Here is a 27,429-nt window from a genome sequence, read left to right on the forward strand (position 1 = left end):
TTAGTGTTATAATGACGTAAAAAAAGTACAAAATCCCATTTTATTTGTTCGGTTACACACTTAGTAGTTCAAGCTTGTACAGAAAGTTTTAATCGAATGGTTAGTACCGGTAGTGAACATAAAACAGACAAATTTCTTGTTCAACTAATGCCTACTTTTCATGCAACAATAAGTAATACATTATAATTCAAAAACAAATAGGCGCGAATTTAAAGAGGCTGATCTGATGAATAACAATTTGGAGTTCTCACTTACACCAAAAGAATTCTTTTTTATTTAAAGCTCCATTCATTCCATGCATACTCACCAAATTTTTAAATTCATTCTTTCGTCAATTTAATTATAATCATAATTTTACATTAAGTTTTAATTTCATGTCAACCCATGAAACCTTCAAAACTAAAATATTATATTTAATTGTAGCAATCTCTTTTCAAATGCATAAAAAAAAATAACCTTTTTCCAAATTCCCCCACCCTAGATTTCAGTATCAAAAATATTTGCACAAATGCAATTCAATGTGTTAATATCAGATAACACGAATATCTGTACTTTAAATACAAGAGTGTTCGACATTTTTACTCAGTCAGATGATCGCTACTGAATCAAAAACACAGTGTTGAAGATACCGAGAATTCAGGCACAGTACAGACACTGATATGGTAAGTATTTGACATTTCTTTGCAACTACACGTACACTACTGTAGACACGATATTTTCCTAGTTACATCAATTCACTGTACATTCGTTGGATCTCCTCAGAGAAGTGAGCCCTGCAGAGCGCCCGCTTGACTTTAAAAGTGGGTGTTAACAGTCCATTTTCTATACTCAGCAATGCACTATGCACATAGATTGATTTAACCTATAAAGCAAAATGGAGACATTTCTGAGTCAGTATCATTGTGTGTACACTGTGCTACTGCTACTATGGTTTTCATAGAGTTTTTTAAAACCATGTGATTTGCACAATGTAACTCAAGATGTAGTAATTCAGCAAAAAGATTATTCTCAATTATATTTTAGCCTTTCAGCAACATTAACCTTTTCATCACCAGACTTTCTCATCCAAATTTAGTCTGCACTTTTTTTTTTTTATTCAATATTTCAAGTAAAAACCCGAATATTAGAGCCAACAGAAAAAATTTGAATCAATTTTCAGTTTTTACTCAAAAATTTTTGCTATTTTTGTCCCAATTTTCTGAAGGAACTTGCAGACTATAGACAAGACTATTTTGTGATAAAAAGCGAGAAATGGTGGTGAAAAGGTTGAACAGCAAATAGCTATTTCAAAATGTTTTAATAAACAACCAAAAGCTATCCTAAGTTTATGAATGATTAACCAAGGATTCATTTTTCATTTTCAAAAAATTACAATGAAGATCTGTAGCTGAAGGGAAATTATGTTAATTTTATTCAAATTTGATGAAGAATTTACAACAATTTACATAAAATTGTGCAAAATGTAGCAAAATTATGGCATTCAAATGGAAGATAGATTACTGGGAATAATAGATTTATGAACGGTAGTCATGGTTACACCACTGCAGGACTATTTTAGTATATTATTATCTGATAATTCAATGCTGCTGCTGTGGCTTGAAGTGGTAAAGATTGGTATTTAAACCTCCTATGAAATCAATACAATCTGCTACATTTAATTCATTCAAGAAACACAAAATTAATTCTCTGCTTACTGCGTGCCATCAAATACATTCTGTAATTTCATTTTTGCCTATCCTGCCTCTAGGGGGCGCTGTGACTCACCTGTTCAAAAGAATATAGTCCAGAGCTTTTACCAATTTTGGTGATGTCCTCTAATATGGCATTTTTGATTTCCTTAAAAAGAAAAAAAAAGAAAAAGATTGAGTTTTTAGATGTGTGTTTAATGTTAGTCCTGAATATAAAAAACACTATATTTTGGATTTATTTGATCAACAATGTCATACTGTAAAATACTTTATTTTCACTCATTTCACTGAAGGGATGCTTCAATGAAAAAAAAATTGTTTTCCTTTATTACATTTAACTCAAGAAAAATCAGAGAAAATAAATAAATAAAACACCCAGAAAATTAATTCCAGCTAAAATAAAGTATTTGATAGTACCACCTTATTGGCAAAACAGTGTTTTGTTTAGGATAAAGCTTGTTTTTGTTCCATATGATATAAGTCGACATTGAATGCCACTGTTGTCAGTCCTAAATTGGATTGCAGTGTTGACATTACATATAGTGTATTTTACCACAGAAACCAACATGACTTAGCTATATCAATGGCAACTATTATCTGTTGCTGATGATTTTCCTAATCCATGGTGGCTTTCAGCGGATGATATAATAAATCACTACTAGTCAGGCCAGTTCAAACAGACGCACCGGTACACCACAGCAACAAAAGATGAAAACTTTACACAAGGTACAGAAATATTGAAAATAATGATCTATGACAACCATTTATTTATGGTTGTCATTATGTGTAGGTCACATGCCACTAATCAACCAATGGCTGCTTGTAGCTCGTCAATTTAAATGCCTAGCAACAACCAATGAAATTTTTTAAATATTTTTTTTCTCAGGTGCTCCCTGTTTGAGGGCGTGATCACCTGGGTCAAAGGCGAGACCAGCATGTGGTCTTTTGTTTACTACTTAGCGACTGTGTACCTGTGAGTTTATTCTCTGTGTATTTGAATGTTCTAATCTTGGTGTTTTTCCAGTGATTTCTCTAGGTGCAATCCAAATACAGTAGGGTGTGTCATGTTTACCTGAGATTTGCAAGAGTTTGAGCTGGCCAACATGTTAGTTTTTTTCAAGTTGTTGATTACTGGTATGTTGATTTCCCATTTTTGGGCCATGTTTTCAACTTTCTTCATCATTTTCATATAGCAATCTTGTCATATGTTAACATTGTCGACTATGGAAATTCAATTAGTGGTATGAGCCCTGAAGTGAACAACATATATCAAAGTTCCAGAAAAAAAAATGGTTGTAATACTCATGAAAAGCTCAACACTTTAATTATTGAGATTTTATTCAAGCTTGCAGCAATATAACAGTTAGGTGGAGATTTGTAAATGCACTGAGCTACATGGCCCTCGATTTCATCACCTTTGACCTTTGTCCATCAGGGAGTTGTTCCTTTATTTTGCACGTTGCGTCACCTCTTTTCATTCATTCATAGTTTGCTACGCTTCGCTGGCTCTATTTCGCTATTACCGGTACTCTATTCATTCTGCGTTAATTAATCAAATCGTTTTTGTCTCCCGCTTGAGATCAGTTTCTTTCATAATGCCTAGAAGAGGTCACACATTGCACCGTACGTTCGATCAGTAACACGTTCAGCAACATGAACTCCAGATGAATTAGCAGTGGAACAAAGGAATATTACTGCAAGCATTATTACTCAACCCCACTCAAATGCGGACAGTTCACTGCCCAGAATGTTCAAGTTTCGGCTCCCGGTGCGGCAGTTGTTACTACGGCTATGTTTGCCCAAGTGCAGTCATCTATTTCTAATTTGACAACAACAACAGACTCAATCTACGGCACCCCAAAATACCGCGGTACGTAACCTATCACCCGAAAATCCAGAAACGCATTACCGACATAATCACTCATAATCACGAAACATCGGACAGGCTTCCTTAATAATTAATGAGGCAACGCACAGACAACAATGGCACGATAGCAGCCCCATCAACGCAAGTGCTGCCAAGAACTTTTTATCTCATAGCAATGTGTTTGGATCTCGTGGAGTAGCGTCAGATCAACTACCTCGTATTCTTGTGGATTGCAAAATTTCAACCTGTTTGTGCACCTATTTGAAAACCAAGTGACAGACTATCTGATACCCATCTTTAAAGCGACACTTAAATAAAAATACACATGATATTATGATATACCTTGTTTTTACAAAGTTCTTCAAATGTTCCTGTGATATCTTTAGAGTCAGCCAACTTTTGTATTGCATCAGAATCCGGAACTACAATACCAACCACACATGACTGAAAACAAATTGAAATATTACATTAATAAACGCTATAATTTCCCCATTATTACACACAATTGCTGTATACTACAATTAAACAACAATGTAATAACTGGTAATGCAGGGCTATTATAAACATAGGGCCAAATGAGTTGATTGCTTAATATGTGTACAAAAACTAAAAGTGGTTTGTCTAGTTTTTGAAAATCAAAGATTAAACAGTACCATCACAACAAATAAAAGTCTGATTCAATTATCCTGGTACTGGAAATATCAGAAAGGTTAATCCTGCTGTGTCAGTTTGCCATTTCAAAACCACAATAGAATATTCAATAGAATATTTTTGTAATGTTATGAGGTTATTACGAGGATAACCGAAAAGTATGCACGAAGACAGTACAGCGAGAGTATCTTTTCCTTCCAATGATACATCATGGGAATGTCAAAATCCAAAAAGTTTAAAACAGAATCAGCGAACTTCTTTGTATGGAGTCCGGTCAAACCCTGGTGGCAGCCATGTTTGCTTTTATTATTAGAGGATAAAAATACCCCGTAAAATACCACAAAATTATGGCACACTGTAACTTATGGCGTACCAGCGACAGATGTATAATAATACACTTTATTCGCTTATTTCACACGCATGCATTAACTGATGGGAATAGTGAACAGAAAATTTGTGTTATAGGTCAGTATTTATGTCGCTGCAATCCAAATTAAAGGCACATATACGAAAAAATAAACATGAAACACGAGAAAACTCACAACTCAACAAGTGCGTCTCCCTACTGCAAGCAAACGTACTCCCCATTACGAAACATCGCACTGCCCCAAAAACGACAGCATGTAAATATGAAACAGTATGTAGTGAATTCACTCTTACCATGACGAGTTAGACATGCACAATTTAAATTTCCAAAGTCACAAAAAAATATAATTCTGCACTCAAATAAAGCCTAGTATAATCATAGTCGAAACGACCTACCGAGTTACGAACTTTCTCACAGACAAATACGATCACAATGCAGAGAAGAGCACCTGACTGTAAGCATAACCTCTGGTAATTAACACTCGAGTGGATCATAGGAATTCAAACCCTACCTTGAGACTATCACCGTGTACAAACATTTGTGCCACGAAAGGACTTCTCATGTAGATGTTTTCAACTTTTTCTGGAGCAACATATTCACCCTGGGACAGTTTAAATATATTCTTTTTTCTATCTATAATCTTAAGCGTCCCATTCTGAAACAAATACATAATAATATACTCAGTCACCATGGCAACAAAATATGAATGTAAAACTTAACACAAGCTACAGAAATACCAGTCTTATAAAAATAAGTCACCCTTACAAATTAAATTTTATATTACCACATTGTTGTAAATATCGACAAATCAATATTTATTTATAATCGACTATGTGTATAATAAACAACTTAATATATCAAGTTCCAGAAAAACACTTGAGGGCGCTGTTCATACTTACGGGGAGCCACTCTCCGACATCACCTGTATGTAGCCAACCATCTGAATCAAGTGCTTCTGCTGTCTTTTCTGGGTTTTTGTAATAACCCGAAAAGATATTCGATCCTTTTGCACAAACCTAAACAGAGAAAAATAACATAAATAAAAACTACAACTTGAAATATATACAGAGTATAGGATTAAACTATTACCAGTACATGCCTTTACATTCACAGCTGATAGATGATTTAGAATATGTACATTTCACTGTGTTGTAGTTCAGTGAAGTTTATATACATAGTTTCTACTTGTATGGACCATTTGCTAGCATTGAAACAAATACACACATCACCACAAACTTCAAAAAATTGGATTTCCTGAGAATCAAACCTCACATAAATAACCCCAGAGAAAAGTGATACTGTAAAATACTTTATTTAAACTGGAATTAATTTTCAATAAAAAGTTATTTTGGGTTTTTGTATTGAATTTATTTTCACTAATTTCTGATGAGTTGAATGTGAAATATGGAAAGAAACAAATATTCGCTAGATTTTATTTTCATTGAATCATTACTTCAGCGAAAATAGCGAAAATTAATTCCAAGTGAAAATAAAGTATTTTACAGTACTACTGATTACATATTTGGACAGTAATATGCAGAACGTATTAAAATGTGAGACTTACTTCGCCTTGTCCATTTTTTGCAAAATAATTCATATCGGGCACATCAACTAATTTGACAACGTTACAGGAGACTGGAGGTCCAACATGGCCGACATTAGCATCCCCGGGAATGGTGAGAGTAATGGCAGAACCAGCTTCTGTTTGACCGTAACCTTCAAATATCTACAAAGTTATACACAATCAGTTGAGGTTACAATGCAGTTGATTCAATTTATTTACCTAGTTTGGTTATCAAGATATGGTTTTCCCGAATTTATAATGAGCCATGTGCTTATGCATATTAATGATGTTCCATGATCATATATGACCATCTCTTATGTTAGGTACATTTTTTGCTTGATAATTTCTTTATTTTTTTACAATTTACGCAAATGCTGTATCATAAAATATGACCAGGATGCAAACAAATTTGTTTTTACTCGCGAGACAAGACACTTACATAACAGCCGAAACAGCATCTCAGAAACGTCATCACGTCTGCTGATAACGGGGCCGCTCCTGTGATTATAGTCCTGACACGCCCACCAAGTAAAGCCTGCAGAAAAGTAGAAATTTTTACTTGAAGGAAAATTGAAAAACGATGATGCGACGTGGTTTTATTTATTCATTTTTTGAATTAACATTATCAATACCACAAAATATGTTCATGCTTCCAATTACATGCAATAAACATTGATTTAGACCCAAAAAACATCCTCTGAAACAGAAAATAAACATTTCTCTATGTGGTGCACTAGTTTGCGAAATTACACCAAAACTATGTATGAAGCAAAGGTTTCAAACCTGACACTCTACAACAAGGACCAAAACCATTTTTGTTGATTTTGACTTTTCTTAAATCTTTTACTGGAAATATATTCAAAGTAAAAATGTTGTTCCATTTACCTGTATTTTGCTGAATACCAGCTTGTCCCAAATACTGTCATTACAAACCACTCCTCTGCAAAAAATAGTCCAAACCAAATATTAGTGTGAAATTCATGTACTTTATCTTAGCGGGAACATCATTTTACATACAAAGAATAAAGGGCCAGGCAACACGATGTAATGTTTTTTGCAAAGTTTTCATGGCAAGATTTTAATTTTTTTTTTTTGCATTATGGTTAATAAAAGTACGTTTTTATAAAACATTTCAAAACTGAAGTAAACAATTTTTTTTGATTGATCTATACTGTAATGTTAAAATCACCATAACATTGCTAACTGACATCATACGATATGTTGGACAATCACTGTTGTGATCATCGGTAGCTGACTTTTCAGTGTCAAAATACACAAACGTCAAATTTAATTCAGAGAAAAACGACCTCCTGTGGAATATAGCAGAAATGAAATCTGCTTCTGGTTATAAAGTATTTCACAATAAATTAAATCTGCGTTATGATGAAGTATTTAACATTATGTATTTTTAGCTTATCAGTGCAATAATAGCGATGCAGTATAAGGGACGACGTCAAAAGATCGATGTCGGATAAAAAACTTAATTCCTTTAGTTTTTTCCCAAACCCCCCCACCCCCCGCTGAAACTTAATTGATAAATATTGATCACGGCGTCAGACTACATTCCCCATTAAATAAAAATTTATAATCGGACAGTAGTATGGCATAGCAGTTGGTTGTAAAAATGAAAGGGAATATACGCTTGCGCAAACTACTTTTCTGGGTTCTGGGCATGCTCTAGGTCTATGCCCTGAAATTGACCTCAATTGACACACATATCGGACCAAACCATTTTCTCTGGATGTTTTTTTTCATTTTCTGTTATTTTTGTCTATGATTGATTTAAAAAAAAAAAAAACTACAAATACTCTAAGGATTTTTTTACTTCATTAGAAAATAAAATCGTTTTTGTCGGATGGAAACTTTTTGAGGTCAAAACCCCCCACCCCAAACTAAAGGAAATAAGTTTTTTATCCGACATCGCTCTTTTGACGTCGTCCCTAAGAAGTTATGTAATTATACTGTACCTCAGTACTTGCCGTCTCTTCATATAAAGTGCGGTTTTGAAAAGTGTTCTTTTGACAATACCCGATTCATTCACATTTGACATAATCTGAAACAAAAACAGTTATTTTACATTGACTCATTCAATCTGAAACCTTTGAGTGTCAAAGTGAACTATTGTCATCGTTCATAAAATAAAAATTCATACCCCGGTAATTGTTTTCACAATTTTTCAAAAATTTTGATCAAGATCAGTAACTAATGGGGAAATATGTCCATCTGATTCAAATTTAATAAAAAAAATAGTAGAAAAATATGTAAAATATAAAAAATAAGCCAAAATTTGGGCAGGAAAAATTATGGCATTCGTAGGGTTAATGTACACTGACCGTTCATGCTTGTCCTTATTTATAAACTGTACATTAATGTGTCACAGTCGTAGATCATAACATGTCATGTTCAATATGGGACTTGCACTAAGTATGAAGCAATGTAACATACAGATGATTTTCGATAGTGTTCTTGCATATTCGCAAAGTATGTAATACATGCGTTTTATATGTTTCAATGCGGCAATAATCTGGCTCATATTTACGTAAACGAAAATTGATTGATAGGCATAAAATAAGAACATTTTCAAATGCTTGCAAAGAGCGAGAATTCATTTCACGCGAGACATACTTCATGGCATATCTATATATTTGTTGCTAACTGCCACAGACTAATTAAATATTAATGACCAGACCTACTTTTTGTTTGCCACGAGTGTGTTCACGTCATTCCCTGGGGGAGCCCCAAACGACTTGGCAGTAGTGACCCGTGAAGATGAAAGGAAGTAGATGTATTGGTTCGTTGCAAGCAAAATTCATGTAAAATGTATAAAATTTATTTTAAAATCACACCCACCAGCATTTTATGTTTGAGAAAATTACCTAAACACCTTTTTACCTATCCATTTTGTAGTTTGCTATCTTTTTTTCAAAGTCGCTCAGTTGTGACTTCACATAGTAGTTGAACGAAAACTTTGCAGGTGCGTCTCCTACCGCAGGATCTACTTTTCATTATTTTAACATTTTGAAAAAATTTAACACTCAATGTAAAAATATTTGATATATTTATTTTAAATAACACACATTTTTTTCAACAGAAGCTTAGGATATAAAAAACAAATTAATTTGAATCAAACATGGAATACCAACAATTTTGGTGTAAAATGTCGCATGTGGCAGAGTCTAGTTGCGGCTCTCTGTGGCTCCAGCTCAAAAACTCTGCAAGGAAAAGTATCCTTATACATGCAACTGTAATTTTGGGTATCAAACAACATTATTGTAACAAACCAATTACCTTATCATACACCCTGTTTAGAAGTCTTGGAACTGAAGGAAATATTGTCGGTCGTAGAGTCTTCAGATCGTCCATTAATAATTTAACATCTCCCTGAAAAAATCCAATTTTGGCACCAAGAGGAAACAACCATGCCTACAGAACAGAATACAATTTTTTTTTTTAATATTTTTGTGCCAAGTTACAGTTACCCTTATTGAATGTCACTGATGTCTCTCCTTACCTTCGAGTTATATGCAAATTGCAAATGCATGTGTTTATGGTAGTATAAACGCATCTTGCTGCTGAAACCAAATTCCATATTTGGAACTATATGGCATATGGCATTCTGGCAATTTAACATGATATCAACTAGATTCCATCATCAGCACCAGCATCTGTGGTCGGTGGTAAACTAAGCCAGAATAGAGGTTATCCTATATCATTGTTTAACTCTAGGTAGGTTTTGAACTTGGCATTATGGCAATTTAATGCGCTAAACTTAAGGTTCCTACAAAGTTGCATTTGTTAGTGAATGCAACTCAACCAGTGGATTTAGCATTTCCATTGAGTCTGTAGCAGGAAAGGGGTCAACCCAGGGAAGAGGGTCAACCCAGAGAAGGGGGTCAACCCAGGGAAGGGGGTCAACCCAGGGAAGGGGGTCAACCCAGGGAAGGGGGTCAACCCAGGGAAGGGGGTCAACCCAGGGAAGGGGGTCAACCCAGGGAAGAGGGTCAACCCAGGGAAGGGGGTCAACCCAGGGAAGGGGGTCAACCCAGGGAAGAGGGTCAACCCAGGGAAGGGGGTCAACCCAGGGAAGGGGGTCAACCCAGGGAAGGGGGTCAACCCAGGGAAGGGGGTCAACCCAGGGAAGAGGGTCAACCCAGGGAAGAGGGTCAACCCAGGGAAGAGGGTCAACCCAGGGAAGAGGGTCAACCCAGGGAAGGAGGTCAACCCAGGGAAGGGGGTCAACCCAGGGAAGGGGGTCAACCCAGGGAAGGGGGTCAACCCAGGGAAGAGGGTCAACCCAGGGAAGAGGGTCAACCCAGGGAAGGGGGTCAACCCTTTTTAATATTCAACCAAAGGTCGGATTTGAACTTTGATCTACTGATCATGAGTTCAATGCTACAACCACAGTGCTCCTAGTAACTGGTACATATAACCTCTACAGGGTGCATATAACCTCTACAGGGTGCATATAACCTCTACAGGGTGCATATAGAACTGAAAGAATGAAAGAGTCCAAAAAACAAATTACAAATTAATTTACCTGTGCCATTCTTTCATAAACGTGCGCCAACGGTAAATATGATATGTGTACATCCTCATTAGTAACCTTAAAAACACCCTGTCAGGTGTAAACAAATCAAAAAGAAATAAACAAATTGTGAGTTGATTCAAGTACCCGTAAGAACATACAAGACATTTTTATAATAAATAGTGCCCTTTAGCAATTTGAAAAGAATGGCAAATAATTGTATATATCAAGGATTTGTAAGATAATGCAAGTAGCTGGTGGTGATGAAGGTACTAAATTGATTTTACACGAATTGAGACATGACACAAAATTGTAAAACACATGTGAGTGTGTAAAATAACGGGTTTGTATTCATCTAAGGTTGCAAGCCACCTTCCATGTTCAATAAGCAAGTTGTTTGCATTTTTGAACAAGGAGACAATCTTGCTACCTTCTGTGTCAACAATCAAACCTTTCCAAGCGTCCATTGCATTTTATTACGCCATTGGGCAGAAATAAGTTTGACTGATGCACACATAGAACTCATGTGGAATGGGACCTTCATTACATACATGGATGGATATCAAAGTAGAGCTTTATTATAAATCCTTGATTGTATTTATATAGCAATTGATTTACGGTATTCAAGTGTTAATAACTGCCAGTTTATTTCTTGAAATATTTTCCATATTTTCGATTCCCATGTTAATATATAAGTGAGAACAAACTGATGGTACAGGTATACAGTTGACAATTTCTCTCAACAGTTATACTGTGTCAGATAATGTCAGGTCAAATTCAATGTCAATGTTTAAAATCATATTTAAACACAAATCAAACTTTTAGCAAAAATTCAGTTTTTACAAATTTAATGACAATTTCGGAAATTTGCCTGTGGACAGATTTGGAAAACAAACAAACAAACGTGTTTTCTTGTCTTTATCTGTTTGTTCACACATTTTGTAGATCATGATCACTGTTGCTAAGGACCAAATTAGAATAACTAGCCCTAGCAACAGTTGTTACTATGGTAAGTAATATAATAACCCCCAATATGCAGTGTTTATAGAGTTAATAAAGCAATTTATGCAAATTACCTCGGCTAAGAAACATAAAGATGCTGCCATAGCAACAATGTTACCATGAGATAAACAAACTCCTTTAGGGTTGCCTTGGTAACAGTAGTGACAACAAAGCAAGTGGGTGATGATATGAAAGAAAAGGAAAAAAAAGAATTACTTTCTGCTCAGTGACCCCTTATACTAGAACTCTAGTTAGTTGCTTACTAACAAAGGTTTTGGATTCTTGGATCAAAATGAATCACACTGTATGGTGAAAGTGTGAAGGTACTCTGACAATGTTACTGATGAGTTTAAAATCTCAAGTTGCCATGGAGATACTTGGAAGGTGACAGACAAGTTTAGTTAGGACACCCAAAAGCAAATGATTTGGTGAATTAAGTTAGTACAGTGTAGACAATTACATGTACTGCATACACAAACCTCCCATAAATGGAGTGCCCCGGAGACGTTTCCAATGAGCATTCTGTGTGTTAAACATACTCCTTTCAGAGCACCTAAAAAAACAGATTTGTAAAAATAAAACATAGAATTCTTAAACAACTTTGCAAATTCAACCACTCTTAAGTAGTGGGATTACCATTTTTGGTCTGCTACCTTATGGGGAATGTCCTCCTCACAGTAATCCCAACCCTGCCCCTCTAATACCCTCCTCCATTTCAATTGTATATACCCCATTCTGGGTCACTTATAATTATTTGGAGGGGCATATTTAATTACATTGGTGAGGGGCTGGAGTGTTAAGCTTAGGGATCAGGTTAGGGGCCTTAATTAACTCTTTCCAAAAAAAAAACACGTTTCTGGTCAAATTGTTTTTTTCAAAACAAAGTCAATATTTTTGTGTGTGCTAAGATTTAGCAGGTTACATTCAGTCGTCAACAGAGGGTGCTGTGCAATGCTGAAATACGTCAAAAAAAAAAAAAGATTGACCCATACTTTTTTTGGGGTGGTGTTTTGTTTACACCTTATTAAATTTAGTATAAACAGACTTCTATATTAATTACCAAAAAACAAACATTTTTTGTTTGCAAGAACCTCTGTAAACCCATGACACTTGGTCATTACAATCCCTTTGATAATGAGAGAGTCAAATAGCGTTTCATTCTCTCAAGTTATCATATCATGCATACTGTTCCAAATTCCATGGTTACGCAGGTCAGGGAAGACAAGAGAACAGTTCTATTTTTTCAGTCATGTTCAAGGCTCTGAAAACGGCAAAGTGGGTTTGAAACTTGTTTAAGACATTTAAGACTTTCAAGGACCGCAAGAAGAGTAAACACTAAACATAGTTGAACTCTGGTGACCTTGCCCTTTGTTATATAATATAATTCCCTTTATCATAGTTTGTTTCAATATAAATATGCATTGTCATAATTAATTTTGAATACAAACAAGTTTTGGGGGTTGAACAAACAGTGGGAATCAGTCTACCGAATGTCCTAAGATGTAAATATCTTACAAAAACATTGGTGCCTTATTTGTTTAATTATTTTAAGGGACATAATTTCCAGCTTTCATCAAAGTAATTCAGATATTTTAGTATAAAAACAAATGTCTAATTGAAAAAAAAGTGCTGCATTTAGATTAGAATAGATTCATAAAACATGCAAGATAACAGAAAATTTTAGCTGGCTTTAGTCCAAGTATTTTGTACAGGTGTCTGTCAAAAATTAATGATTCACTGAGACAAATATGAACTGCCCCATTGTGTGACTACTGTATTATATGAAAAGTAAAAAAAACACCCTTTATGAATAGCTATCATGTTGCTAGCTCTGCTTTGTATGCAAATCAACTTAAATAGTTAGTTGGTGTCCAGTGGAGGGAGAAGTCAACAGTACTGATGCCTCCTGAGAATCTACATCTTCAAACACTGCAACCTTTATACTGATGAATAAGGTGACCAAGTTTGATAAAGTTTGGAATAGAATTAGTAAAGTTATTATGCACACAATAACAATTATTAACGACGACAACGACGACGACGACGGACAAAATTTTTCCCTTAATATACTTTTCCCTTCCATCTTTGATGATACGGGCAAGGTAAAAAGCAATTTGCATAGCATATCAGATCTCTAGTTTGTTGACAATGGTAAATAGCACCATCTAGTGTCAGGTATTTTTTGAGTCCCAACTATTGTTTTTATATTTCTTTGCATACATGAGTAAACAGCAATCTCAGAACAAGCTAAAAACATAATATGTAAACAATTTATAATGTTTTTGCTAAGAAAAGAAACAAAATATTAATAAGTCGATATCCATCCCTAACCTTTTCACACATTTCAATTGAGAGCGCTTTATTTACTATTCATTAGACAAACGTACAAATACCTACAAAATACTGTAAAATACTTTATTTTAACTGGACTAAATTCTCACTGAAAAGACTTTTTGAGTGTTTTGTGTGGAATTTATTTTCACTGATTTTTGACAAGTTGAATGTAAAATATAAGAAAAAAGGTATATTTGCTGGATTTTATTTTCACTGAATCATTCCTTCAGCAAAAATAGATTCCAAGTATTCTACAGTAACTGACCTCAAAAACAAACAAAGCCTTCTATCTCAGTGAGTGTCTAACTCAATTACAGTAATCTGCTTATATTCATATTCTGCAGTTAAATTACCCATCCACAATTGTGACATTTTATGGTACATACTGTAAAACTATTCATTTTAACTGACATGTAATTTCACTATTTTAATGCTTTCAGCAATTTCACAGGCTTTTAAGTTCACAAACTTGGCAGGAAAACAGTAAATTCTATTGTTATTTTACATGGTCAGATGGATTTAATTTAGCAAATTTTACTTATCCAAAAAAATAGCGAAATTAAAACCCAGTGAATACCGGTAATTAATGCATGTACAGTATATTGGTCATGGAGTATAACTCACTGATTTGCAAGGTGGGAATGAAAAGTGCCAGGAATATTTTCCATATGGAGATAAATCAGTTACATTCTATGCTATGGGAGTGAAATGCACATTATTTTTAAGAGAATAAAGCTTACCTGTTGTGCCACTGGTATAGCAGATGGTTGCCAAGTCCTTAGGTTTAGGGGGCTGTAGATAATTTACAAAAGTAGAAATTTTGGTCAACAAAAAATAGCATTAATCTATGCAATCATGGGCCAATTTATTTTTCGGGTACCAAATAAACACATGTACATACTATACATATGTAAACAACACCTAGACATCTGGATATGCAAATGTGAACATCACCTAGACAGCTGGAAAGTTGTTCTTTTGTTTGAACAACAACAGTTACCTATTTCTAGCTACTCACTAGTAATATATATAAATCAGGTGTCATGACTCTAGCTACTCGTATTTATTTGACACTACCAACAAGCAGCCTCTCACCTGAGATAGCTCCGCTATTAGCAATGCACATTTCAATTAAGAAACTGAAGATATCATTAGAAAATAAACAAATCTGAGAGAGTTCCAGTTGAGGTACCTATAGTATCAAAGCAACGCACTAGTGGTTTTTAACAAGAAGGCAAAAATATCACTTTTTACCAAAAATAATCATCTAAATTAGAGAATTGAAGATATCATCTCGAAATGAACAAATCTAAGAAAGGTCTACCCGTCAAAGCGTTGATATGGACGCCGCTGATGAACAATCTGTAATATATGTTTTGCTTAACAAAATCAAAATCAAAATGGAAGCTAAATTTACTAAAGTGCAGCACATGCCCCTTTACTGAAACAGTGAAAAGTACATCTCTGTTGTTAAGATAAAAAAAAAAACAGTATGTTGGCTGTACATATGCAAAAAATGTCATCTTTCTCTAGTAAACCAATTTGAGTTGTATAAGTCTATGATTTTACTTACAACAGGGTCCTGTGGGTAATCCTGACCAATCACCTACAAGAAAAAATTATAGAATTAAAGATTTGAGAATTATTACTTACTGTACTGAAAATAAATTGTTGATGTTTTGCATTTAATTATATGCAGATTTATAAATCTGAATAAAGATGTCAGCATAGAGGCGCCCGATCTGATTAAAAATTGGGAGTGGCTTTGTTTGCTTTAGATTACAGAACGCCAGTGTACAATAACTCTAACAACATCTGACCATATAACTATGCAAATCACTTACAGTTCTCATTAAATCAGTAACCAATTATAACTTTACGTCACGCTACATCTGCTTTCCAATACGAGCATATTCAAATTGGTTGACAAATCTTGCCTGAAATGACATGCATCGTAGTTGGACAGATGTAGAAGATACAATGTACACTGGCGTGCAAAATTAAAAGCGATTAAAGGCGCTACGGACAATATAATCATATTTTATTCTATAAAAATTAAAACTAATAGTATAAGCAAGTAACAAACTCTTTCTTATTTTGAAAAACAAGTAGATAAATTGAACAGGAATCCCATCAAACTATATAATATCCAGGGAGACATGCATTGTCACTAGATTGTAAAACCGTATTTACTCTATTAGAAGTGCAATTATTGTATTATACAGGATCAGCTTAATGTTTTTTATTTCGGCTATAGACTCAGCTTTATAATTTTACATAAATAAATGCTATTCTTATAGGGAAAATATTGAAATGCTAATTTACTGTTTTGTAAAGTCCTATATTTTGTCAAAATCACAAGCAAAGTTTTGTTTACACAAATCAAAACTGTATAATTTTTTTTATTCAAAATGTGTGACAATAAGGTGTAGCCAATGACAAATTTTGTCCTTTTGTTCAAAAATAAACATTAAATTGTAGAAAAATACACAAAAAATTGCAAATTATGCACCAAAATATTGGCGAAAAATAAAATATGGTATGCATTTTTCTAGTATGATAATTTGATATATATTTACTACAATGATCTTACCTCCATCTCAGCAAACATGATGATTTCTATATTGTTCTGCTGTGCAAGTTCTTTGTATTCCTCAGGTAACGTTTCCATGGCTATGATATATTTCAGATCTGGAGTTTTACTGGCATCGTCTAAAAGTGATTTCACCTGTTTCGCTTTGTCTACAATAATGTACTTAATGTTACCTAGGAGTAAGAAAATGCATGTATTTGGTGAAATAAACGTCTTGTAAATGTTTGGTTTATACATTTCTTATACTATCGTAGTCGAACAAGACTGGAATTAAAAAATACTGCATTGATGAAAAAGCTAAATTTGTCTACATGCACCACACTGAAAAACTTTCTGATAATAGACTTTAGAAGCAAAATGGCCGCCGAGATCTCGTTGAAAGTGAGAGCGCCATGCAAGAGACCTGTTTTTTGTTCGTATATAGTATTTGATTCTCTCTCCTCATCGCTTCCACCATTCCCTTGTAACCATGGTATTATAGAACAATAGAGAGTCAAAAAAAAAAATGTTGTGACTCTCACTTTCAATGAGATTTTGGCAGCCATTTTTCTTTCTGTTTCATGTGTTGCATCATGGGAAAACTCCACTGTTTGCTATGCATGCAAGTCTGAAAACAATCTGATCCACAATATAGAGAAGTCAATAAGCAGTCAAAAATAGCCTTTTTTTCAAAAAATATTCAGTAAAGATTAAAAGAATTGAAGGTATTGTCATAAAAATGCATTCCTGGTAAGTATTAAAGATGTCGAGCTAAATTTGATCAAATAAAAACAAAATTGATGTAAAATATCAAGAATTGTCTTTGTACCAAGTTTGAAAGTAATTTGTCAATGCATGTCTAAGAAATAAACCACATGGTCATAAAGTTCTATCATGACCTTGAACAATACAATTTTTCTCATTAAAATTTAATTTTTCAATTTCCTATAATTTTTAACTATTATACTAAACATTTCCCAATGTCTACAAATGTTGATAACAAATTTTGAAAATTATGGAGGTGTGTTTTGTGATTTGAATTTGGCATCCATTTGAATTACCTTGGTTAATGATGTATGTACATGCATCAGATCCCAGTGTGTCATACAATGGTACCACAACCATAGAGTACATATTGCAGGCCTGCTCTGCAATCACCCACTATTAACAAATAGAACAAATTATAACTATACAATCTTTAACAAACTCCCCAGAGAGAGTAAATGGCTACAAATAAAAGTAACAAATTCAGAAGAAAAACAAAGAGAAAATCTGAAACAAAATTGAAAGAACAAAAAAAATCACAAGAGGGTTTGCTGTCTTGTTAAATTTACAGAAATACTGTGCTACATGAGTAATTCAATTTTTATAAAGTGTTCTCCATCTGTGCATCTGTCAAATGTGTTGACCCTATTTTGGCAACTTAAAGCAGAATTTCCTGCATGTCAGTGCTACATTCCATAAAAAAAATGAAATCTATCTTCAATACAGTTGAGTGGGATTTTAAAACGAAGGGGGCATCACCTGTCTATACACAGAAATCAAGCCTAACTGACAATAACCACACATGCTAAAAACACAAAGGCTCATGGGTAGAGCCTTATTTGTAAACAAAAACAACACACTATGACAGTCTGTCGCATATGCTGGTGACGACTTCCCAATTTGAAGCTACTAGTATATGTTTGATAGGGGTCCCATGCAACAAGTATCAAATACTTGTTTTTACATAATATTCTGAAACATATTGCATATAGTTGAAATGAATTAAATAATTGTGTTCTGTTAATTAGTGTATTAAGGCACTTCTCACCTCTGGTCTGTTCTTGGAGTATATCCCAATTAATGAATCCGGTCCTGGAGCACATCCTTTATGTATCAATGCTGATCCAATATACGACGCTCGCTGTTCCACCTGCAAATGTACAAACTTATTGTAAAACACTGAATTTCCCAGACAGTTATTTGTGAATTTCGCATATTGGAATTAATATTTGCTGAAAAGACATTTTGTCTGTTTTGTATGAAGACAATTTTCACCAAATTATATATTCACTGATTCATTCCTTCAACAAAAATGGTGAAAATAAATTCTGAACAAAAATAAAGTACTTTTACAGTATTCTTTTAATTAATAGGGAGCTGTTTCTGGCCCAGTTTTTGTAAAACTGCTGGTAGCTTTGATTTTCTAGAATTTTTCTCATGGAATTTTCCACTTATTACAATAACTGTCTTTTAACGCATCGTCTACTGGAGTCGTTTTTCACCTTTTTCACTTTTGGAAGCTTTCAGACGACACCGTGTTAATGAACAACAAGCTAATGAAGAACAGTACAGCATTAAAAATATTTAGTTCAGACATTAGAAAGCTGATTACAGAGCACCATAGCAACCAGACTGGATGTTCATACTAAATATCTCACCTCTCTGTAAGTGATCCATTCATATGGCTTGTCAGGTCCAGGTCGATATCCTAAACATGGACCGTTATCTGGATATTTAAAAACATGTAAGCAAATTAAAACAGATAATGACATCATAATTGAAACACAAAAATCAACTCATTCAAGCTATTATACTGATCGATACTATATATATTCAAGCTTGATAACGTTAAAAGGTAATATCTCAATATAGGAAGACAAATAATGATAATAATAATAATGAAGAGTATTTATATTGCGCTTAACCTAAAATAGCTCTAAGCGCATAACAAAAACAGTAAATTTCAATTTCAATTCAAATCAAATAGGTGAGTCTTCAACATATTACAACAATTTGAATGACAACTGACAAAGCATGTCCAAAATACAACATTTTCAAAAAACAAGATGGCTGCTAGTCGGCCATTTTGAATCGAATCGCTAAACCACTGCATGTGCATATGTCCCACATAAGGTACTAGGCACATGTAAAGAATGAACGGAATCGGTCCACAGGATTCTGAAATATGGACAGACTGATGCACGGACATACGGACACACGGACGGATGGACAGACTCAGGAACTCACGGACGGCCGGGGACATGTATCCTAACATGTATGATCTATGTATTAAATTTGAATGAAAACTGACAAAGCATGTTCAAAATACAACATTTTCAAAAAACAAGATGGCTGCCAGTCAGCCATCTTTGATCCAATTGTGAAATAAATCGTCATGGACATGTATCCTAACATGTATAACTTGAGTGGCGGACATCATATGGTAGATTGTTCCAGGTAGCGGGGCCAATATGAGCAAATGTGCGTTCATCATATGTTTTGGTTGAAACGCACGGTTTAAAGAAAATACGGATGTCCGAGGATGAACGAAGTTGTCTGGCAGGAGTATATAGTTGAAGTAGTTGTGATATGTCAATTTCTAATTATTAGATTCATTGCACAAGGTCTGAGCTGAAGCAGCATTGTTAAAAAATAATCACATACAATGATGTGGTGAAAACATTTTAAATTTAACAAATTTGTGAGCATTTATTTTAACACACAGACTAATAATACAAAAATAGGACATCTTATTTTCCTCAGGGTTGACCAAAGTTTAAGAATTTGGTGAAAGTTGAATCTGCATTCTGCAATCATTCATGTACTGTGTTCATTTGAAACCATTATGTGAAATATTGGATGGTTTGAATTTGCGTGAAGCATATAATAAGCATTCACATTTGTATGACTAGCAGGAAGCATGTAATAAGCATTCACATTTGTATGACTTGCAGGAAGCATGTAATATGCATTCAAATTCGCACGACTTGCGAGAAGCATGTAATAAGCATTCAAATTGGCTTGACTTGCAGGAAGCATGTAATAAGCATTCACATTTGTATGACTTGCAGGAAGCATGTAATACGCATTCAAATTCGCACGACTTGCAGGAAGCATGTAATAAGCATTCACATTTGTATGACTTGCAGGAAGCATGTAATAAGCATTCAAATTTGCACAACTTGCAGGAAGCATGTAATAAGCATTCACATTTGTATGACTTGCAGGAAGCATGTAATAAGCATTCAAATTTGCACAACTTGCAGGAAGCATGTAATAAGCATTCAAATTTGCAGGAAACATGTAATACACATTCAAATTCACACACTTGCAGAGCATGTAATAAGCATTCACATTTGTATGACTTGCAGGAAGCATGCAATAAGCATTCAAATTTGCACGACTTGCAGGAAGCATGTAATAAGCATTCAAATTCGCACGACTTGCAGGAAGCATGCATTAAGCATTCACATTTGTATGACTTGCAGGAAGCATGTAATAAGCATTCAAATTTGCATGACTTGCAGGAAGCATGTAATAAGCATTTAAATTTGCATGAGTTGCAGGAAGCATGTAATAAGCATTCAAATTTGCTAACTTACAGGAAGCATGTAATAAGCATTTAAATTTGCACGACTTGCAGGAAGCATGTATTAAGCATTCAAATGTGCACAACTTGGAGGAAGCATGTAATAAGCATTCAAATTTGCATGACTTGCAGGAAGCATATAATAACCATTCAAATTTGCTAACTTACAGGAAGCATGTATTAAGCATTCAAATGTGCACAACTTGTAGGAAGCATGTAATAGGGATTCACATTTGCATGATTTGAAGGAAGCATGTAATAAGCATTCAAATTTCATTTTTTAGGAATGCTCTCAAACTTTTGAAGTTTGCCAGAAAACCAAAACGTATTTCATTGGGGAGGGTTAAAGGCCCAATTCACTTGCCCCAGGCAAGTGTGAATTGGAGGTGTGGCTCTGCTAATGAGTGGTGTTAATCACTTGCATGGCCTATGACACATCCTGTTTCAGCGGTCCAACATCACATGACTTTGATTGACAGTAGTAATTATTCAAGATTAGTAGCGCATCCCATTCCCCGGTTCATGTTTTTTAACTTTTATCCGCCAAAATCTCAGCTCGTACACTATTTATTGTCATAAATACTACACACAGTCACAGCTGTGATATTCATAGTCACATGCATCCACTTTGGCACGACATAATAGACTTGTAAGTTCGAGAAAACGCGTTTTTACCAGAGATTGGCTGGAGCTGTTTACTACAGCATGACAAGCAAGGAAATAATCCCTATTGTTTAGAAGCGTATTTATAGTATACCTGGGCCTTTAAAGGGTTTATTTTGTCTAGATGGCGAACTTCAAATTTTTTTAGTTGAAACAATTGTTTGTTTTTGTATTTTCAGTTCGTCAAAAATATGTACAGGAGTGTATAATACTATACAAAATACCAATCATTGAACTTTCCATCAAAAATATCTTACTTCATGCACGGAAGTGTATAATACTATACAAAATACCAATCGTTGAACTTTTCAAATTTGGGAAATTCCTCTTCTACTTTGACGAATATTGGCTCTCATAACAGCATCCATATGATTGTAAGTTTGAGTTTTGTTTTCGTTAATGTTTTCAAATAGTTTTCCAATGCATTCTTGTCTGTTTTAAATTTAAATTTGCAACAATGGCAAATTCCTTGTACAGATCATCAAAGACAGTGAATAATAATCCCATTAAGCTACAGGATCTAGCTAAGACAGATACTTCAACTTCAAACAATCACATCTTACTAAGAAGACACTAATTAACTTACCAGACTCTCTAATTCCACGTTGAAAACCTTCGTATAACGTATTAACATCAGGGAAGAACGTAGAGATAACTTTTCCATCACAACACTTAGAATTAGTGTGCACATGATCAGAATCCTAAAATACATGAATTTCAATAAATGTTGATTTGGGTTTGGATTGAAATAACAATCCTACAAAAAAATTACAAAAAAAACCTGGTTTCATGAAAGCATAAATTTTTTTTTACTTAAAATATTTGTATGTAAACGTTTACTAAATTTCAAATGACAATTAAAATCAACTTAACCAATCATCTAATGCCCTATGCAAACACAGCAATAAATTGAGCAATAAATAAAAGAAACATGAATGTTTTCCTCTTTCTTCTCATTTAACAGATTAGAAATGTTAAAGTTAAAGTTTTCAGTGTCAGACATTCTAGCCATTATATTACTGTAGCCATTAAGTTACAAAATGGCTTTGATGGCCAATGGAAGCATCCTTTTTGAATGAAGCCCAAGGTTATTCTGGGGTTAATGTTTTATAAATATTTCATGTCTCATATTTGCACTGTTTAAAAATGCAAAAACAAAATTACAGCAATATCAGCCTCTTAGCTGGTGGAGAAAAGTAAAGGCACTAAGTGAAGGAAAACAAATTTGGTAAGTTTTTCGACCCCTCCCTCGCAATTTGTAACTGGCAACCCTTAATAATGATGGGGTAAACATTCACACATTTCAAGCAAACAAGTAATTCTTTTGAAAGACATCTCTATATACTAATATAAATTGGTTAAAGAAACTTACAGGTAATTCTATCGACTGACAGTTAATATCAAATGGAGATTTCACTGATTTTCGTCTCAGCAGTAGGTAATATACTGCTGCAATAGAAGCAGTTCCTATGGCAACTGTCTGTCCAGTAGACAGCTCTGATAACATCTTCAGAACATCACTCATACCAAAACCCTTTGAAAATAACAAATATGTAACTATTGATTATTTATGTAATGAAATATTTTCTGTGTCATCAGTGTCATTTTATTTCAACCATCGCCTAACTGTGGACGCTGAAAGAATATGAGGTTATTACGAGAATACCTGAAAGTACGCACGAAGACTGTACAGCGGAAGTATCGACAGACATGCAGCAGAGGTCGATGTGACCGCATACTGTCTGAGTGCATACTTTGATGTATCCTCGTAATAACCTTATTATTATACATCTTTTCCTTCCAAGGATACATCATGGGAATGCTGAAATCCCAAAAGTTTAGAACAGAATCAACGAACTGGTGGCAGCTATGTTTGTTTTTATTATTAAAGGACGCTTACGCACATAATCATTCCATATTTGAAATTTGCCTTTCCTTATATGGTAGGATAAAAATATCCTGTAAAATACCGCAAAATTACGGCACGCTGTAACTTATGGCATTATAGTGACTGATGTATAATAAATACAATTATGAAACCCGGAAGTACAATATTTTTAAAATAGAAAATTAGTGTAAAAGATTCTACGTTGGGTCAGGTCAGGTCACAAGTACAATGCTGCATAGAACTGGTCGTGCCGTAATTTTGTGGTAATGCACTGGGTATTTTCATCCTACCAAATATGGACATGTGAACTGCAAATATGGAATGATTACACGCGTAAGCATCCTCTAATAAATACAATGGCTACCACCAGGGTCTGACTGGACTCCACACAAAGAAGTTTGCTGATTCTGTTATAAACATTTTGGATTGCGGCATACTCATGTATCCTTGGAATGGGAAAAGATGTCTAATAATAAGGTTATTACGAGGATACATCAAAGTACGCACTCAGACAGAACACCGTCGCATCCACCTCTGATACTCCAGCTGTACTTTCTTTGTGCATATTTTAAGGTATCCTAATAATAACCTCATAATCTTGAATAATTAATAGCAATGAATACACCCCGGAATAGATCAGTCATAGTAATTTCATGTTGGACACGATTTAGAATTTTTTTTTTTTTATAAAATTGACATGGCTGGGCCAGGTTACCAAAGCAGATGGACATCTTGCAAGCGTAATATAAGCAGGTAAAAGTCAATCAAGTATTTCTACAACAATCTGTGTGCCATACATATTCAAACAAATACACACAATTTAATATTTTTTCTGTTAATTTTATAATTTGTTAAAAATTTGGCACATCTTCATAAACTATACTGCTAACTGTAAACTGCTGTGAAATATTTTATTTTGCGAACGTTGCAAGCAAGCAACTTTTGTAATTGTTTTTTTTATTATTAAATGACTCTTCCAAAATCGTAATATACCGGTGTGTCTGAAATTAAACAGGATATTCATGCATTTTTTGTATCCAAACTGAATTTCATTTGTCAAGGCTCATGTACAGAAATATGAAAGATGAAACGAATCATCATGGACATGTATCTCAACATGTATAATGTTTGTATCAAATATGAAAACTGAAAAATCCTGTCCACTTTTCAAAAAAACAAGATGGATGCCAGTCGGCCAACTCTGAATTGAATATGGAACAAACTCACATGAACATGTATTCCAATATGTACGATGTATGTGCTAAATATGAATGAAAATGGTCAATACACTTTGGAGATATAGTAGTATGGTCAAAAAGTAAGATGGCCACCAGTCAGCCATCTTTGATCTGATTGTAAACTTTATCGGTATATTATACCAGTGTATTAGTGAATATTTTATTGTGATTGGATAAGACATTGGTATAATTTATGCAAGCCAATAGAGATGCTTCAGGTATTGTTATCATGGCTATCATGGATTATGGTTTTCTATGTTAGGCTTAATTAACTTTGTGTGAAATGCAAGCAAGAGATTAATTTTCACAAAATGAGTGCAAGTCAAGGAAAAATTGGGAACTTTAATTGGTGTCCTCAAGATAGGAAGTCATTGACTTCCAAGAAATGTTGACCTTGAGAACACCCTCAAACGCTTGAAATTGGTTGACAACATTGCTAGCAAACTTTCTAAATATAAATAAGTCTTTACTTTTGTAGTATACCTATAGATAAAGGTCGCTCTGAGTTTATTGAACAATAACACGATTGTGATCTTTCACACAAGTGTATTCAATGCCAGACATTGATGGTGTCTGGATTGTGATGCAAATCTCGATTACTGAGTCTTATAATTCTTTTGCTGAAACTGAGTGCCATAAATTGTAGCTGCTATAGAATTAAGAATTATATGTCTTGAACTTTGAACCTACTCAAGTATTCAATTGAATGTGCTTTGGTGGGGTTGTACCAAATTAAGTAGGTACATTTAGTTTCCTCCTAGTAGGCTGTTATATATCTTTGTACGGCAAACTTTCCCCTGCCAAAATTTAATATTTCAGTTTGTTAATTTTGGAGCAAATAGACTTTCTTTTCCTTTCCTTTAAGATAAAAAATTGTTGACAAAATATCGAAGACAACACACCTTGAAATCAACTTTCAAAGAAGAGTTTCTGAATACCCCGGTATATATTTTTTTAAGTTAACCTTTTCATCACCAGATTTGTTTCTACACTTTTTTCTTATATTCTTCAATATTTCTGGAAATGAACTCTAATTTTGGAGTCAAAAGACAAAATTTGAGTAAATTTTCAGTTTGTAACTCAAAAAATTTGACTATTTTTGTCCCAATCTTTTGAGAAAAGTGCAGACTATAAACGGGACTATTTTGTGAACTGGTGGTGAAAAGGCTTGCTGAGCAAATACTGCATATTTGTTTTAGCATGTTTTATTACTTGCTGAAGTATGGAATTTAAAATTCAAGCTGCTGTAGAGAGTTATAGTGTGTTTGCCCTTTTTACAACACCTAGTAAGTCTAGAACAGGGATTTCAATTTAGTCTATTCAGGTCATTTAAGGTCATTCAACCAAATATATGGAGTCACAAATTTTAAAACAATCTTACAATTGAATATTGCTACATAGTTATTTACTTTGAGACAAGTAATTACAATTTTTTTTTTCTCCAGTATGAAATATTTTTCTGTAGAAAAATTGTTTAAAACTATGCAAAAATGAGATTTGTATTTTATTTCATTACAAAAATAATAATGTAAAGAATTTCTTAATAAATTGTGATCATAAGTATTCAACGAGACATGATTTTTTGTGATTATGTTACAAACAACAATTTACAGATATTTTGCCACAAGAACTCATGTTAAAATGTCATTTTCCCTTGCTGCTATTATTTGCCATATTTTGGCGAGATTGGCAATCATATGTTGTTATCAGTTTTTTGGAAACCGATTAAAATCTCGTTTTAACACGTCTATAGTAATAGATATACAATGTATTTATGAAATTTAAAAAGACCGTCTGCAGTTTAAAAAGTGAAAATAAATACGACTTTGTGAAAAACATACCTCGTTCAAGCTCATTATAATCACTATATGTAACAAAGTCAAGGCAAACAATATGTGCACTCTTTCCATGACCATCAATACGACCGATCAGACACCAGTGCTACTGGCTACTGCTGTTATTACAACTTGCGCTACATGGGTTGAACGTCCGTCCGACCAGCAGTTGCCACGTTAACACTGTCAATTGTATGGGCGGTATTTGCATATAATAAGAGGTGTGTGGACAAGTTTGGCCAACAAATAAACTAGACAGACAGTGTACAGTCGTTGGCGGAATTGAGGGCGTCTTGCAGATGTCGTTTCGACGCAACCGAATAGTTTACAACACAGCCGTGACTTCGCTTGACCCAGACACACAACGCTGACTGGGGAAGTAATTTGGAATCATCTCGTGTATCGATGTCACGGCTGTGTTTTTCATGAAAACATGAGAAGGCGAGAAGTTGTAATGACACAACCGGTAACAGTATCAAGCCCGCACTTATTTTAAGCCACAATGGGTGTTTATAGTTCATCAAATCATGGTCCATGATCAAATTAATTGCTTGTTATATTATTATTATGTCGTAAAAGGGCAGAGGTCGAACAAATCGACATACAAATAATCTTGTTGCATATTCGTGGAGGAATCAGATAGCATGCATATTATATATGTAATTGTTTAAAGAGAGAAATAATAGACACCGCAATGAAACCATACCTTCGAAAATGAACAGATACGCTAACATTCCCACACGCGTTCTTCAACGCTTACACGGCAACGTGTGGGTGAAACCATTTGTTAGTAGGAGACATTCCTTATAATACCGAGGGATACAAAAAAAATAGTAGCAGTTAACCAAATGAATTTGCTATGATTGTGTGTGTGTGTGAAT

The 27,429-nt window shown here is 34.3% G+C and overlaps 1 protein-coding gene across 3 annotated transcripts; it reads right to left on the reverse strand.

The window, feature by feature from the left end:
- Nucleotides 1-27,315, reverse strand: LOC100369552 (long-chain-fatty-acid--CoA ligase 1-like). Of its 3 annotated transcripts, none has more exons than XM_085493914.1 (21): nt 27,255-27,315; nt 22,960-23,121; nt 22,174-22,288; nt 18,994-19,061; nt 18,384-18,485; nt 17,632-17,731; nt 16,592-16,764; nt 15,572-15,604; nt 14,739-14,790; nt 11,739-11,812; nt 10,675-10,752; nt 9,426-9,560; nt 8,105-8,190; nt 7,023-7,077; nt 6,577-6,672; nt 6,138-6,299; nt 5,473-5,589; nt 5,085-5,228; nt 3,898-3,999; nt 1,765-1,836; nt 1-862 (listed from the first exon to the last, which is right to left on the reverse strand). In XM_085493914.1, the coding sequence occupies exons 2-21, from the start codon at nt 23,110-23,112 to the stop codon at nt 725-727; spliced, it is 2,055 nt and encodes a 684-aa protein (XP_085350040.1). In that variant the 5' UTR covers nt 23,113-23,121; nt 27,255-27,315; the 3' UTR covers nt 1-724. The 3 variants fall into 3 exon arrangements, with proteins under 3 accessions (XP_085350040.1, XP_077866001.2, XP_085350039.1); XM_078009875.2 differs by lacking the exon at nt 27,255-27,315 and adding an exon at nt 26,555-26,719; XM_085493913.1 differs by lacking the exons at nt 11,739-11,812; nt 27,255-27,315 and adding exons at nt 12,144-12,217; nt 26,555-26,719.
- Nucleotides 27,316-27,429: the final 114 nt, after the last annotated feature.

Source organism: Saccoglossus kowalevskii, chromosome 19, assembly GCF_978046115.1.
Source record: "Saccoglossus kowalevskii chromosome 19, keSacKowa6.1, whole genome shotgun sequence".
NCBI classification, from domain to species: domain Eukaryota; kingdom Metazoa; phylum Hemichordata; class Enteropneusta; family Harrimaniidae; genus Saccoglossus; species Saccoglossus kowalevskii.

Bases quoted from the DNA above. Each gene is read 5' to 3' on its own strand.
- LOC100369552 (XM_078009875.2), bottom strand. From the start codon at position 26,629: ATGGTCATGGAAAGAGTGCACATATTGTTTGCCTTGACTTTGTTACAT. The intron at 7,078-8,104 runs GTACAGTATAAT...TATTTTTTGCAG, and splicing joins AAGAGACGGCAAGTACTGAG to AGGAGTGGTTTGTAATGACA. The intron at 6,300-6,576 runs GTAAGTGTCTTG...ATAACTTTGTAG, and splicing joins GATGCTGTTTCGGCTGTTAT to ATATTTGAAGGTTACGGTCA.